This window comes from Poeciliopsis prolifica, unplaced genomic scaffold, assembly GCF_027474105.1.
Source record: "Poeciliopsis prolifica strain line A6 unplaced genomic scaffold, Auburn_PproV2 SCAFFOLD289, whole genome shotgun sequence".
NCBI classification, from domain to species: domain Eukaryota; kingdom Metazoa; phylum Chordata; class Actinopteri; order Cyprinodontiformes; family Poeciliidae; genus Poeciliopsis; species Poeciliopsis prolifica.
Window position 1 is genome coordinate 44,240 of NW_026562664.1, and position 16,367 is coordinate 60,606.

Sequence of the window (16,367 nt, forward strand, 5' to 3'; positions counted from 1 at the left end):
AGGAATGCCACATCAAAGCTGAATACTAATGTTCTGAGCTCAAATTGGAAGTTGAAACATGCTACTTTGTAAATTCTCTTTTATTTTGAAGGACAATTCCAACATTTCCGACCAAGTCTTGGGCTCTTACAAACTTTTATCTATTGGGATGTTCAATATGGCTGTCAGGCAAGGGAGGGATGCAACATCTGATATGATACTTGCGGTTAAATACATGGAGGGTGGATTTAACTAGCGCAAAAGTGCGTTGATAGCTTCCCCAGAAATTAACACATAAAGTATTTTTAGGAAGGACAATAATTATGTTTAATTTTTTGCATTTAAGAGTAGGCCTGAACTGAGTTGAGCGCCCCCCTCTGGAAATATGAGTCCACGCTCAAAGTGTGGGGGATTTTGCTAAAAAAACACCAACGATATTCCCGGACTTAATCCTCATATTTCTATTCTAATAACTATAAAACATTTCTGTTGTTTTTTTTTATATGGTTAAATTGTATTTTTATCTTTTAAAATGGTCGAAAATATTAGTTGTCAAACTTTAAGTATGACACTTTTATTCTCAGAATTGTGGAAAAATCAAGCCGATAGTTTATGGCTCTCTAGTGACATCTGCAGGTTTTACGGTGTAAATGACAGAAAACATTTTCTGAGACATGTTGCCTTTATTCAACAAACACAATTACAGTTGAAGTTTTTACACTGTTAGTTTATTGAGAAAATGTAACAAATGTGAAAACTGGATTTTTAGCCTTCGAGTCAATTTTAAAATACTTACAAGTCAGATGTTACCACAGGATGCAGTGAAGAGGAGAGGAGGTGACGCCCCCTTCATAATTAAAGCATCCTGGTTTGTTGTGGCTGCTCAGAAAATCTACCAGTAAACAAACATTTAAGTAACATCATGGCAAGACAAAAACAACTCATGCAGAAAACTAAGAATTAAAAAAATTCATGCATAATAGTTAGCTGAACATAGTTCAGATTATCGGATGTGTCATAAGCACAATGCCACGAAGAGGCATTACTTTGGGCCCACGCTCAGTCGCCACACTGACACACAGTGCCAGGAAGCTGGAGGGAAGGCGCTTCTTCAATAAACACAAATAATTCTCTCTCAGTATTATTGTACAGTTAAACAGATATTTGTACAATGTGTCACCGTGGTCTATGAAGCAAGCTCATAACAAGGCTCACTCAAGCTACCCTCCCCTTCAAATGGGGGGAACTTCAAATGGGGGTTTGAATTTTTTCTAATTTAAAAGATTTGCGTTTTCAAGTCATATAATCTCCTGTTTTTTTTTCTAAGTGCTTTTTTGCAATTACATGGCAAAACATTGTCAGAGTGGAAACAAATCTGAATAAAATTTTATCAAAACCATGCTCAATGCTTTATAGTATTTTCATAAGCAATTTTCACAAATATATTAAAAACTGCTCATTAATTTACTTAAATCATTTTGACTATATATAAATACCATGCGTCCCATTGGGATTAAGAAAACGACATCATTAACTTGTATGCCCCAAATAAATGGTCAAACCAAATAAAGTTTGTAAATAAATATAGGGTATGTATGTGTGATGAAAATAATGCTATTTGGGCGTTAGAGAAATTCAAAATGGCCACAGGGATAGCATCTAAATTGTACGTTAGTCATGAATGAACTCTACTGAATTCATGACTTGGGAGAAATTGTTTTACATTCTTCCATTACAACTTGTGTTACTTAAATAAAAACGCAAATAAACGGAGAATGGAGATTTAAAAACGTAGTGATCCCAACCTTACAGTAAAATCAGGCTGTCATTCACTAAATGTTCCTTTAATGGTTATTTACAGCAGCTTCCACTGTTATTGCCCACCCTGCTATTGATGTGTATAAAGACCCACTATGTCAAATAGATATGTGAAAATTTACTTTTTCCTCATTTATTGCGATTGTGTAAATGTAAAATTGGTTTCTACTTACACATCTTTACCAACGTAGCCAATAACAAAACCCAAAGAAAACAAGTAATGGAGTTGATACCTTGACATAGTAGGTCTGCAACTATGTTTCAAAAAAATATATTGAAATGAATTGTCGCAGAGCTATTTTTAAGAATAAAAGTAGGAAAATTGCGATTAAAACAGAACGGTTGTCATTTCGCATTACATCAACAAGTCCTTGTACTGTATATAATGTCAGCGACTTAGTTCATGATACAATTTGTATCAAACAGGGTTTTTCTCCATCTAGCGTGAATTCAGCTGGGATCTGCTCCAGGCGACAGCAGACTTTACTGTCCCCGAAAGCAAAGTGAAGGAAACGGTTAAATATATTTACACTTGCTGTCGACGATGAGCCTGAACTGAAGCAGATAACCAGAGTTGACCCAGAAGTCTTACAGAGAGAGAGAGAATGAGAGAGATGTCCCTTACTAAAACTAAGGTACACAGGACAGGGTCACCCATCTCTACGGCTTACAACTCTGACCAAAAAAGACTGCCGTCTCAATAAGATGACATTTTGAACACCCTTTTTTTTTTTTTGTTTTAAACAATCATGGAATAAAACCCCCAGCAAACAACACAACACACACACAAAAAGATTGATTCAGGAAACAGACAAAGTACCAGAGAATGAACTGTAGCATAAAGATCATTAATCTGTAAATACATCGTTTTTAAGTGTTTTTAAACTAATTTCCAAGCACACCGCACATGTGAACTTTAACCCAAATAACTGCATTTCTGCAGGTTTCTCTAAACGGCCTTATCCAGTCAAAGCTAACTCTTATTGACAACATGAGGCGTATATGATATAAAAGTTCTTTGAAGTACAAAGTGTTAAGTAACTGAATTATCAAATGTTAGCCAAGTGTCCTGTAGCTTAACTTCATCATAATTAAATACAGACAAAAGAAAAGTCTGAATACTCTGTAGGAAAGGCCAGCAGTTTTGGATATAAAGCTGGAAATGTGTTTTAGCATCCTAGAAAAACATTAAAACAGTATTTTGTGTTCGCAAGAGTACAATACATCTGTGTATTGTTTAATAATTGATGTCAGCATCTTCCAGGTATTTCTTATTGTAAAATATGCTCTTTGGAGCTTTACGTCAAGTTATGATGTTATTCCCTCATCAAAAACATTCCTGGAGAGCTGATTTGATTCTTTCATGCATGTTTGATTAAATTAAAACTTTTTAAAGTCATTTGTGACACCCATATAGAGCATTTTTATAATTACTAGATGCCTGAAATTATATAATACTGCCCTTTAAGACTGCACCTACATTGCTTAGGGAGGGGATTCTTTAGTAGCCACTTTGAGCTTTCTCTGCCAAGATGGCAGCAGCCAGCTGCTGGGGGTCTGTGACATGGAGGCTCCTCGCCATCACACGCCTCACCAGCTCCGAAGGGAAGATGTTGCAAAGGTCAATGTACACCTTCTCCCTCATGTCTTCGTAGCGGCTGTGCACGGGGGACTCCGGGTGCTGCGGCCCGTACGGAGGAGGAGGGTGTGAGGGAAGAGCGAGATGAGCGCTGTGACGGGGGTAAGGAGGGTGGGAAGAGAGGGCTGGTGGCGGCGGGTGGCCTAGGTAACGTGTCGGGGATGGGTGCAGAGCTGGGTGAGACGAGCTGTAGCCCTCTTGAGGCCACGGTGCAGGGTGCCAGGATGACTGATGCGTATCTGGCAGGCTCTGGTAGGCTGACGGCTCGAACCGCGACGGTGGGAGTGACGGCTGTCTGTAATAAGTCTCCCAGCTGGGCAGCGTTTTCGGTCGATGGTGGTGGTGAGACGCAGAGAGATGCTCGTACAGATGCGAGTCGGATACGCTTTCGCTGCGAGTGGGGGCCAGGCAGCGGCCAATGGGAGATCCAGGGGCTTGACGGTTGGACTGAGGCAGAGAGTGGTAATCGCCAGGGCAGCTGGAGCGGGCAGCTAGCGGCTGGTGTTGGAGGTGAGGAGGCAGAGGGTAAAGGGGTCGCTTAGGGTCCCTCTGGTGGAGGCTGCTCATGAACACAGCTCTGCCCACACGCAGCATTCAGATGGTAGGGATGAACAGCTGGATTAGGTGTGGTTGTGTTGGATTGCTGGGTAATCTGTCGCATGCAGACTGCACAGCTCGTGGTTAGAAGCGATGTGATGAGGGTACAGGCGGCCAGCGGGGTTGGGGAAATGAACGCTTTCTTCTAATAAAGATTCTGGGGGGCATCCAGGACAGGAACGGTCACTGTACGAGTCACTGCTACCACAACTGATGCTGCTTTCACTCCCACATTCAGAACCCGCGGAGCCCATGGAGCCGTGCCGCAGCTCCGGATCGTTGGGGTAGCGGCAGTCCGGGCTTCGCCGGGAGGAGAGGCTCAGGCCAGAGTAGGCCCGTGTTACAGAGTAGTAGCTTAAGTCTGGAGTCTCACAGTGAGGGTAGAGATCATGGCTGGGGGCCGGTAGATGTGTCCCTGATCTGGGCTGTTGGTCTTGCAACAGACTAAAGCCAGGTGACAGTCCTGCCAGGGCTGAGGACACAGCTAAACCTCCGCTACAGCTGATGCTGCTAGTAGAACTGCTACTGCTGCTCCCACCTATGTTGCTCTTCTGGCTTTCTAGTCTGCTTTTCACCAGTAGCTTCTCCTCAGCGTCACTGTACGACAGAGCTCGGATGCTGGGATCCGATTGCCTTTTTGGGGCACCGTTTTTTGCCTCGATGGTGCCAGCTGGCACACTGTGGCTCTTCACCAGTCCAGCATCCCCCTGGTTCTTGGAGGGGACGCAGCTCTTGGCACTGGCACGCAACTCATCGGCCACGGCGCGCTGAGGCTGAGCTCCTCTCTCAGGGTGGTAGTACTTGCACTTGTGACCATACGTGCACTTTTTTCCTAAAACAAAGAGTCGGGGAGAGAGGGAATGAGGAGCAGTGTGTTTTCAGCAGATAAATCTACAATAACAAACCAATAACTCATTCATTTGGTTCAGGTAAACACCTTAAATATGGAGGACAGCAGTCCTTCAAGACCAACTTTAGACACCACTGCTGTAAGCGGATTGTATTTGGACACAGTAAATACTTTTTCCTGTTGTTTTCTCACCATATGGACAGGGTTGTTTCTTCTGCTCAGGCAGGATTGGCCTTTTCCTCAAGAAGTTGTCCAGGCTGGGACCGTGACGTCCCAGAGGGTCATCTGGAGGCATAAATCTGAAACAAAGGATTCATTTAAAGGCTGGTAGTCCTTCTTCTACCTGAGGTTCTTATTTAAGGCGCAAGACACGCCTCCTCTTTGCTCATGACTTTCTAAACTGAAACTAAAGACCTACATGTCGCTATTTTTTGCAGAAATCCTTACTTGTCATTGACAAAGGAATACATGAGGAGCCGCTCGTCTATGAACTTCTTCCACTCAGGCTTTTCATTAGCCAGGTCTCTGTAGTTGTCATTGGAGACGATGATGCCATCTGACTCATAAGCTAGCTTGACGATGAAGCGATCGTCATAACAGACCACGCCGGCCTTGGACACGCCGTGAGGGGGTGAAGACCAGGATTTTTTCTTTCTCGAGGCGCCGCAGGATCTCCTGATCTGAGAAAGTGGGAAAGATTCAGGTGACGGACGTAACAGAGAGAAGGAACTGCACTGCTTTAAGAAAATATTTTTGTTTTCACTTACCTGTTATGGGAGCATCAGGGCGGGACTGCTCTTTCCTCCAAGCAGGCACGAAAACCGTGATTTCCTGATGGCCGCGCTCCACAAACCACTCTACAGCCAGCTGGATGCCCTGACAGGAGAAAACCTCCTTGTTTCCATGACTGGGAGCATAACAAAGATATGTATTTATATGTATTATAAATGTTACATTTGCGTTCTTAGACTATAGTGGCCTGTTTCACTTAAGCTTCCTGATTCCATTCAGTCAAACTTCACAATAATCAGGGTTTTTCCCAGTGTATTATACGTCTGTCGGGCCACACATTTAACTGGGCACACCTGGCCACAGCGTTCCTTCTCACCTCATGGCCACGTTGCTGCCGTCCACCACGATCGGTCGCAGGTTGTCCTGGTCACAGACAGACTCCGGGGGCAGTGGAGAGTCCGATCTTTGCCCGTCTAGCACGTCAGGGCAGCCGCAAAGAGGATGATGAAGACGATGAGGTAGAGGTCAATATTCCCGCTGGCTGCTCGCTGTCAGGTTTGGTGCCCAGTTTGACCAATTCGCCCAGTATGTCGTTGATGAGGGTGTCGGGTCCGAGCTTGGACAGCACCTGGTGCACAGTCTCTTCAGAGTAACCCAGCTTCAAGGCGAACTCCAGCTTCGCCTGATAGTTCTTCCCCGCCAGCTTGGGCTCTGGTGCCGGTGTGGGGGATTCGGTTGGAGGCTCGGCCGGTTCCTGCTCCGGTTCTCCTGAGGGATCCGACGGAGGCTCCGGAGGCCCCTCTGTGCCCAGATCTACACATGGTGTGCGGCACAGCGGCTGGTGGGTGTTTTTACTGGAAGTGTAGCTGACTTCTCCTCCGTCTGAGTCTGCCGTGGCTGTCGGCGCCGCCTTGCACTCGCCATCAGACCCACCGCTCTCCTCCGGAGGGGAACCAGCAGCGGCGGTGGTGGTGAAGCTCTCCGCCTGCTCCTCCATAGCAAGGGGTCCGTAAAGGCCGCCAGCCTGCCGGTCGGCCCCTGCTACGTGGAGATACTCCAGGTCCGGCGCCAGGTCGAGGACTGCTCCCGCCTCCACATGGTCCTTCTGGCCCATGGATCCGTCACAGACATCCAGCACACCGGGCCGAGCAGCGCTCCTTCACAAAGCTCCACTCATCTGAGCCTGACGGGGGAGACGAAGAGGAGTTAATCATTTTAAGCAATATTTTTCTAGCATTCATAGACATACTGCATGCTATCGTTTACATCCACATGTGCACAATGCTGGAAGGCTAAAGGAGTATTCTTTTACTTATCATATGATATTATCCTGCAACATATAGCTGCCAGAAACTGCTTTTGAAAAATAATCTTACTAAATTCTCTTTATGTTTCTGTACGTTTACAATGTAATCTAATCTTTGGTTCTGGCTGCGTGCCGCACACAAAGAAGCAAAGGGGCCCCCTCACTGTAATTAATGAATTAATGGACTCCCCCCAAACCCCCAAGAAGCTGACCTCAGTATGTTTTAAACAGCGCTGTGCCACAGCATATTAATCTACAGAGCAACGCGGGATGAACCACTTTATCTGAAAACAAGACATCCAGCCGTTAACCCCCCCACCCCATTCAGTCAACCTTGTAATTAAGGTCCATATGTTCCCTCCCACCCCGAGGTGCTACAAATATCTAGCAAAACCTGCATATTAACACCTCAAAATAAACTCCCTGACTGTATTTATCTTTAATGGCAAAGCTATTCAGAGAAGCAACAATTTGGCCATTTTTAGCTCAAAAGTCTCACCTTTTCCAGCAACTGCTGCCTGAAAAAGTTCCTCCTGAAAGAGGAAATTATTTTTCATCTGCTTTCATGTCAGGCTGACACATTTTAAGAGGCTCAACTTAATTTTTCTATTGTGTGAAAACATGTTGGGTTTTCCTCAAAATGTGCAAAGACTGCTGTGTATAATTAGTAAGAATAACTTAAGATTCCTGCAGATAATTTGAATTGCCTGCATATAATTATGCAAACTGTCATACAAAACCAGTGTTTGGATCAGAGTCGCTGTGACACAGAGTGCTACGGAGCAGCAAATAGCATCTAAAACAACTCTAAAGAAACTTGCATGATAAAATCCTGTTTCTGAACATTGTAATATTTTGGCATATTCATAAGCATTAAAGTTGTAATTTAAGAGTTTTGACTCGATGAAAAGCACTCAGAGGTGATATTCTGCCGCAACAGAATGAAGTCAAGTGGAAACAAGTTTGAGAATGAATGAAAGACAGTCGATTTTTCTCCTTGACGTCCATTTAAGCCTGAAAACGTATGAATGTCCAGACGAGCACAAAGAGACGGCTGATTAGGAGAAACCTTACAAAGGAAATATTTGCAATTAAACTAAAATAAAAAATATGCCAGTGTTTTGTGCAGATGAGGCGGAAGTCTGGATTTTTCCTGAGTCAAACATGATATGGACAAAGCAGACGAGGGGAGGGGAGGCGACTCGGAGCTGCGGGGAAGGAGGGGGCAGCAGGGTGGAGAGCATTTTATGAAACAGGAGCTGCCGAGCTACTGTTGCTAAGCTACAGCTGCTGAAAGCATGCCAAGATAGCAGCGTTCAACCGGCTACCCGAGCAGAAAAAACAAAAAGTCCTATATGGGGGACGAGCTGGGCTTAAGTGTGCCTCACTGACAACAATAGAGCTGCAGCGGCGATTAGGATCGAGGCCTTGGCATTTACCAGTGTGGGCGTCGATGATGCCCCAGAGCAAACGAACAAGATCTACCTCACAAGGTGACTCATGCTCATACAAAGAGTGAGGCCACATTTTATTTTGAAGGATGCTCTTCTCTCAGGTCCAACAACAAGCATCACATCAGCTGAACCCGAGGATACGAGCAGTTGAATCAACAATCCTGCTGCTGATAAGCAAACTGAGTAAATATGCCGCAAAACAGGAGAGCTGCTAATTTTGTATCAGCAGAGTTCATGGATGAAGACACACACACACACACACAAATCAAATCCAAACTACTGAAGGTGCAAAAATGGACAATAAAGACCTGATGAATCTCAGTTCCAGAAAATCCAAAAACATTCAACATTCATCAATAACGCTTCTTATTTGGATTTTTTCAGTGTCGGATTTTCAAGTCGTCCGGCTTTCAGTGCAACATGAAAGCGTGAAACGAGGCCCCCTCTCTTAACCGGCGGGCGAATCTTTCAAACGTTGCAGGCTGTGATGGAGCCGCTGATGAATATGTAACAAACTCCTTACAGCGAGAGCCTGCAGGGAGGGGAGGATGGCTTAAAAAGGCGGTTTTTCGTTTGACGGCGCATGGCTGCATGGACAGCCGCCACGTGCAAAAGTTAGCGTAAAAAAATCGGACGGGGGAGCAGAGCGTGTGTGTACTTTATTCAGTCTAATTCATTAAAAGAAATCTTGAGAAATACAAATTGAGCTGCAGGTACTTGTTTCAGCTTCTGATCTTTGGAATTTAGCAACATGGGGAGGGGTCAATCTGAGTCTACCAGAAAATTTGCAGCTTAAAGTTTAGATCTCTTATTAGATCTTGTCTCGTTTGATAAAACATTGCAGCTTTCTGTCATGTGAAACATACAAGACACCTTATATAATTGCACCCAAACACATTTCATCAATCCTGAGTTAATAGTAATAATAATCCTGAGTGGAATAATTCAGGACACACTTCTAATTGAAATAGCTAAAGTCACACAGCAGCATTAGGATTAGGTTAGGATATGATGACTCAGCATTTTGAAGGATGTTTCTCATGTTTGAACCTCGGACGTTGAGCTTATGAGAGGAAAAACATGAATCAGGCGTTTTCTCTGTCTGGAAAATAGTCTACAACTGGAGGAAACTTTGAAAACATCTTCCAGCAGGTTCACCCTAAAGCCAGGCGGTCAGAGGCTTCAGTGCACATCCTGTCAACAAATCTTAAATTGCCACAGTTTTTCTATTATTGTCAAATTGTTTGTATTTTATCATTTTAAATGTTTAATTTTTTAATTTCTTTGTGCTGCCTTTCTTGACCTGTCTTCACCTTTGTGTTCTTGCATAATATTACCTGAAAAAGGTCTCATAATAGCATTATTTATCGAAATAACTTCTGGGACAAGTTATCATCCGGGTTTAAATTTGTTTTCCTGACCGGTCTATTAGATCAGAAAAGGTTGAATCTCTCATGCACATATCTTGACTGTGTTGCAAAACGTCTCCGATGTCAGCGTCTGTTCGGTTGAGGAGAATAATTGTGTGATTGTCAGCAGAAAGGTGGAGGGTTCAGATCACTCACCAGAGCCAGACAGACCTGGGCGTCTCATTCCCACATATTTAAATCCTCGCTGAGCAGATGATGAGGGCAAACGCTGCAGGTGAAGCGGACACAAATCGGGAGCCAAAGTTGCTCCATCCAAGCACCTTCTGGAGCGAGACGAACGGCGTCCTCCAGCAGTGCCGGTTGGACAATGAGCGGCCGGACAGATGGAGCAACAATGCCCGCCGTCGCCTGGTTTGAAGTGGGAGCTTCTTCACCAATCAGAGAGCTGCAGGTTTACGCCGAGACATGAGGAGGGGGAGGGGAGTGGGGCTGGGCAGATGCCTGCTTCCCTAAGGCACGCGTACTCTCCAACACACACACTCCTGGCCCAAGCCTGAAAGGGGGGTTTCCCCTGTGGCCGATGAATCAAGGAGGGGAGGGCCGGCCAACAATAGAGCCACACAAAGGGAGGCTGGGAGGGCAGCTGCAGCGTGGGGAACACCTGGCTACGGAGCGCCACAGTCACTCTTCTCTCTTTTGTTTCAGGCTGGGGGTGGTGCTGCTGCTGGGGGGCAGAGAGACAGGCTGAACCGCCCGGCCCGGCCTTTAAGGATGGGCCGGCTGAGCTTAAGCAAGAGAGAAAGTCGAAGTTGGGGAGTTCAAGAAGTTTATGTCCCTCTTCTGCATTGTCGTGGCACACTTCAGCCAGATGATGACTGGGAAACGCAAATCTTTCCTCCTTTGTCTCCATGACGCCCAGCGAGCCTCTGGCTCATCGTAAACATGGCAGCATCATGGAGCAAAAGCAAGAAAACGCAGTTCGAATAGAAGCCAACACACTGAAATAATGTTTAATTTAGTAATTGATTATTCTATTGATTATTCTGACAATAAGCTGGACAAAACATTGACACATTCTGCAGATTTTTTATGTAACCACATTTTTTTCATACAGTATTAGAAATAGAAAACAAGCATATTATTGTCCAAGATATAATGGCAGCATTCCTTTTTGTGAATTTGAACCAACTGAGGCCAAAACTGACAATATTTAGGGCAATATTGTCCCATTGTCCTGACAATGTTGACAATGGTTTTGTCTGTAAATAAATGCAACAGATAAATGTTGCATTTATCTTAAATGCAACATGCATATACCTTTTGTTCAGTTTGGGCTTAAGGACTGCTCTGAATAAGTTGTATTTTTCACCAAAACCCCTTCTGTTGAATCTGTATAGTCCATAATTAATCAATGACTAAATTAGTTGATTGTTTCAATAATCAATTCATCACGAATAATTACTTCAGCCAACTTTATATCCCCTTTGCATCAAATTTCTAGATCTAAGCTTTTGATTTCAACAGAGAGAATTTAAGGAAGGATTGATGAGTGAAATGATGCAACCACAGATTATCGATTATCGATTGGATGTTCTGCTCTGAGGGTCATATGCAGAAACTGTTGGACCAGGAAATTTACCCCCAACTTCTTCACTTTTCCTTATGAAAACGGAGCAGAGCTGAAGTTTCCACATGCATTGTTGACGTAAACAGTCACAGATGTGCAGCTTAAATATCCACTTCTGCAGAAACCGCATGGACAAAACGAGCAAACAAGACAGAAGGTAGCTTACTGAGAGCATAATCACCACACTAAGGTGTAATTAAAATACGTGCATTTCTTTTAAAGGGAATGACAACACCCTGTCCTCCTCCTCAACAATCTGCTCCACTATCCATGCTTAAGACGTAGGGGAGGAGAGGCGTGCGCGTCCACCGCAGAAACCCAACGCCGTCACGACCTCCCTCCCGGCCTCCACCCGCACCAACACGCAGCTCCTCCGGCTCGTGAGTCCGCTCAGCTCGCCGCCAGACTCGGCCACTTACCCGTCAGGGACGCCGCTACACCAGCTCGGGGCGAAAACGAGCAACGCCTTCCATCCTGGGCCGGAGACGGACGCAACAAAACATCCGGCGGGGCTGCAGCGTGACCCAACCAACCTCCGTCGAGCTGACGCAGCGACAAAGTAATTTCCGGTTTGGAGTTTCACAATAAATCCAACCGCTTCGTTTTGTTACAAAAACGAGGCAAAAGCTGACATTAAGCTTTTTTTGTTTGTTTCTTTATCATACATCAGTTTAATATCTGAAATACGTTTACTAAGATTAAACACTTAGGTCTCAATTTTCAGATAAAAAACTAAACGGGAAGCTATGACAGCTAGTGTAAAAAGGCCTTCTTGAGAGGTGCAATAGCCTCCTCTAGTGGCTACACTGAAAAACTACAAGTGATATTTTTATTATGGCGAGCCTTCAATCTAAAAATAGTTTCATAACGTACCAGCCCTAAAGCCACTCATCAGGCAGATTAAACAGGTCCACTCAAGACTTTATTAGTTATTCATCCTTCACAGAAAGGAATTTTATCTTCAGCACAATATAGAAACCGATTTTAAGTCAGCAAACCCTTAATAGTGATTTAAAAGAGTAATAGTTCCACCAGATTATTTAATTTTTAATCAAGACATTTTTCTTGTAACTGAAGTAATCTACAAGTACTTTTGATCAATATTCAAGAAGTACTTATTTAAAACAAGCTCCTATATCTTCCTAAGTTAATTGCAATAAAAACTACATAAAAAATTCTCTACAAATTAGCAATTTTTGCAGCAACCTAGACATTTACAGATTTTTTACAAAACAATGACAACTCTGTAAATCACTTCTGATTTTATTCAATGGAGGAAAAAAAAAGACTTTCAGTAAAACACAGTAATCCCCATAGCACACAAGAGGACATAAAGAGGCACGGCTGAGTGACGTTTAAGGGAAAACGTGTCACCTGGGTAGTGGAAAACACTTCTGCCACACAGCCAGCAGCCTACTGTGCACTGCGAAGGATGCAGAGGAATCAAGTGAAATGACACTGTGGACTTATTGAGCAGAAGTTTGATTATCCCTGCACAGAAACGTCTAAATGATAATACAAAGTGGGTTACAAAATACAAAACATGGGGTGGGGTGTCTAGCCTAAAAATAAACCATAAATATTCATACTGACACACACTGGTTTAAAAGCAAAAAAAAAAAAGCAAAACAAAAGGAAAAACTTCTTCTTCTGTAAACATTTTGAACGTAAGGTGTGCATTACAGTTTAAAAACCACTGCAGAGATGTCAGAAACAAAGACTAAGTAAAAAAAAAAAAGATCTGAAGTGGTTCTGTAACACTGCTGTAAGAACAAGTGATTTTATCAACCCAAGCCTACAAAAAAAAAGAAGAAAAAAAAGCACCTAATATTGATCCCATCACCCTCAGACGCACCTGAAGGCACCGTCTGACAGCAAGACTGCTAGGAAGTCGTGTTGTCTGAATGAAAGCACAGACGCATTTTAACTGTGGAAAGGGCAGCGAGGTGAAATGAAAAATGGGCTTCAGATATGAAAAGTAAAACGTTTGTTTGGTTTGGATGCCTTTTGATCTGGACATGATTATGTAAACAACCAAGCGTCATTAAAAAGAGGTCCAAGATTAGGTGACGTGGCTGGTTTTACGAGATCCAGCAGTACACAACATCCAAATGTCTCCAGGGTTTAGCTCCAATTTAAAAATCGACGGGGAACCCTTCCAAGGCAACCGTAAAGCTACAGACGAAGCCAGAACGGGTAAATGTCCCGATTGTGCAGAGAGACGACGAGCCGATTCTTATTCCCTTTTTCCAGCCCGTCCTCCTGCTAATCCTGCATGCTAATTCACAGTTTAACCCTAGCCCTACTTGGAACTAATATAACAGAAATAAAAATAGGATGAATGTCACATTTCTGGATGTGTTTACTTTGTGTTTTTTATATTTCCAGTAGAAAACAAACCAAAACCTGACGACAGCAGAGTCAAACCAAACACTTCGTGAGAAAGTTAGAGCCCTAAAAATATTACAGATTGAGGATAAATAGTGTGGATTTTTCCTTTACAGCTCATCTGATGTGTCCTGCTTTGTTGCCGTTTATTTATATGCAGCAAGTCACATAGAAAATATACAGTGTATTTAAAAAAAAAACAATAAAAACTGGGTGTAATTTGCGTCATGATGTCACCAACAGGGATACTGTCAAACATAACTTACAGCACAATTAGGCAAGTGGTAAAAGTGACTGGAAAACCTGCACGAGTCTGTAGTTGGTATGTACAATCTGCTGATCCTGTACCCTGTGTTTAACAGATAAATCAAAGGTCCCTATTAGGAGTTTTCACTTTAAGGCGAACAAAGTGAAGCACCGGTCAGAGGGGAGGACTGGAGTTGTTCAGAATGCTTGACAGGGAGGTCAACAGCTACACAAGTTCTGGCACATCAAGTTTTGTTTTTCCAAACAGCCAAAGCTGCCTTTTGTCGACCCCTCTGGACAATTTGTTAATTACATACAAGTTTTACCGTGACACAAAAGAAATCGATTACCATTGTTCCCTCAGTGGAGATGGAGGAAAGCGCAGGGCAGCGAGGCGACTACAGACCTAAAGGTGACAACCTAACGCCTCCATTCGTTCCTGCAGTCCAAACTGCGGTTGGTTTTGCCTGAGCGGGTGAGAGGGCGCTCCTCTGGGTCAGGCTCAGGACGGTTTGTCGTCGGCTCGTCGCTGCGTGGGCGAGGTCGTCTCGTTGGCTACCAGCTCATGAGGGAGGAGCGTCCCAGGGTCATAAAATACACCTGGCTGGCGCCGCCTTGACGCACGGAGGCGAAAAAGACCTAAAGAAACAACAACAAAAAATAAATGAACAAAAGATATAGATGCCAAAAAGTAAAACCATCACGAAAGAAGTGCTCCTATTTTATTCTGACCTTGTCGTTCCTCTCGCAAGAAATTTAAGTCTCTGGGCTCTTTTGTGCATAAAGACGCCATCCAGGTGTCCCGTCTCCACCGAGCGGATCTCGATAGCCTTCTCCCCCCAGCCCATTATCTGGTTTGACCTAATGTAGGCTGCAGCAGAACAAGGAGCGCGTCACCTTCATGAGCTGATGATAAATTTGTTTAGTTTCTGTTTGGGAACGCCTCCTCACCCACTGATGTTGGCATTTCTCCCCACTGCAGCACCACGTCCTTGGTGATGCGTCCGTAGGTGTTGACATAGACGCCCTCGTCCTCGTAGCACACCAGCAGCTCGATGCCATCCGTGTTGGGGAGGATGATGATGGCGTGGCACTGAATGTTGGTCTGGATCTGGAGAAACAGGGAAATGAGGCGGTAAAGAGCAGAAAACGACGCCGTGGCTTCACGGTCTGGGCCTGAACGCTTACATGCGTGGGCAGGTAGATGTCGTAGACGGCGCCGGAATCCACATCGACGGCGTGGAAGCCTGAGCAGGAGCCGTAGATGACCTTTAACCTCTGGCCCTCCTCCACAGTCAAGTCGACAGCAGAGGCTTGTGCACGAGGTCGCCGAAAGACTAAGACCAGCCAGGCGTGGGTTAGATTCAGAGAGGAAATGGATGTTTTCCGAATCAGGTTGTGATGTGACAAAAGGTGAAAGTTTCGGCTAGAAAATTGAATCCGTCATCCTCCTTACTTTGAATGCCATGAATTTATGGTAGGGTTTGGGAGCCCAGGCGTACACTTCCACAGAGTTCTTCAAGGCCAACACCAAGAACTTAATCCTCTCATATTTCACTACAATGTTCAGAAAAAAAAAAGAACAAATTTCAGGTAATTGTCTAATATCAAACTTTTCAAAGAATTTCTGGTTCAGAAATTTTTTAAGATAGCCTTTAAGATCTTAAGATTTCAATCAATATCATTTATTAATCAAATTTAAACAAATGACAAAACATACCGACTTTGTAGTGGACGCAGCCCTCAAGGTCTCCCACATTCACCCAGCCCTGTTTCTTCTCCACTTCAGGGTCATTGTGCAAAATCTTGTTCCTGAGCCACGACAGGTAGTACACTCGCAGCTTGTTCTTTTACCTGCAACGACCCAAAGCAGAACCATAGAACCGGTTCGCAAAGAAAGCACACCGATTCTGGATTTGGAAATCCATCAGAGATTTGTGCAGTCCTCACCTGATATGGTGACCAGAACGTTGAGTCCCTCCAAGACGTCCATCTGTTGGATGCGACGCCGGTTAATCAGTGGGTAGACTTCCCCTGACCACTTCGGTCCAGTAGCATCAGCCCACTTTCTGTCCCGACCAGCAGGTTCACTCCTGAAACAGACAACAAATCAACCAACCTGTCCAGGTCAAAGTCAACCGCCTCCCATTTCGGGATTTTTTATTGAATTTTAACGCCTACCCCAGAGTGCTGCACACAGGATCTCAGAGTTGAACCTCTTCTTGTACTTGCGGATCTCTGGAGTGTCGCTTGGTGGGCGCGTGTTGACAGGGTTGACGTTGACCACCGATCCTTTACGGGACGGGTCGGACCTCAGCGGGTCAGCGAGCCGACCTTCTTGACCAAATCCAGCTGGAGGAG

The 16,367-nt window shown here is 44.3% G+C and overlaps 1 protein-coding gene and 1 pseudogene across 1 annotated transcript; both read right to left on the minus strand.

Moving 5' to 3' along the window:
* Positions 1-1,299: 1,299 nt before the first annotated feature.
* On the minus strand, positions 1,300-10,284 carry LOC129357725 (probable ribonuclease ZC3H12C). Its single transcript, XM_055026775.1, is given in 10 exon segments — positions 1,300-3,980; positions 3,982-4,059; positions 4,061-4,865; positions 5,076-5,182; positions 5,331-5,486; positions 5,488-5,563; positions 5,651-5,790; positions 5,992-6,111; positions 6,113-6,798; positions 9,941-10,284. Coding segments are annotated over 9 exon segments (2,781 nt in total). The 5' UTR covers positions 6,730-6,798; positions 9,941-10,284; the 3' UTR covers positions 1,300-3,298.
* A 2,433-nt stretch (positions 10,285-12,717) lies between these two features.
* LOC129357723 (mitogen-activated protein kinase kinase kinase kinase 4-like) lies at positions 12,718-16,353 on the minus strand (annotated as a pseudogene).
* Between the last annotated feature and the right edge of the window lie 14 nt (positions 16,354-16,367).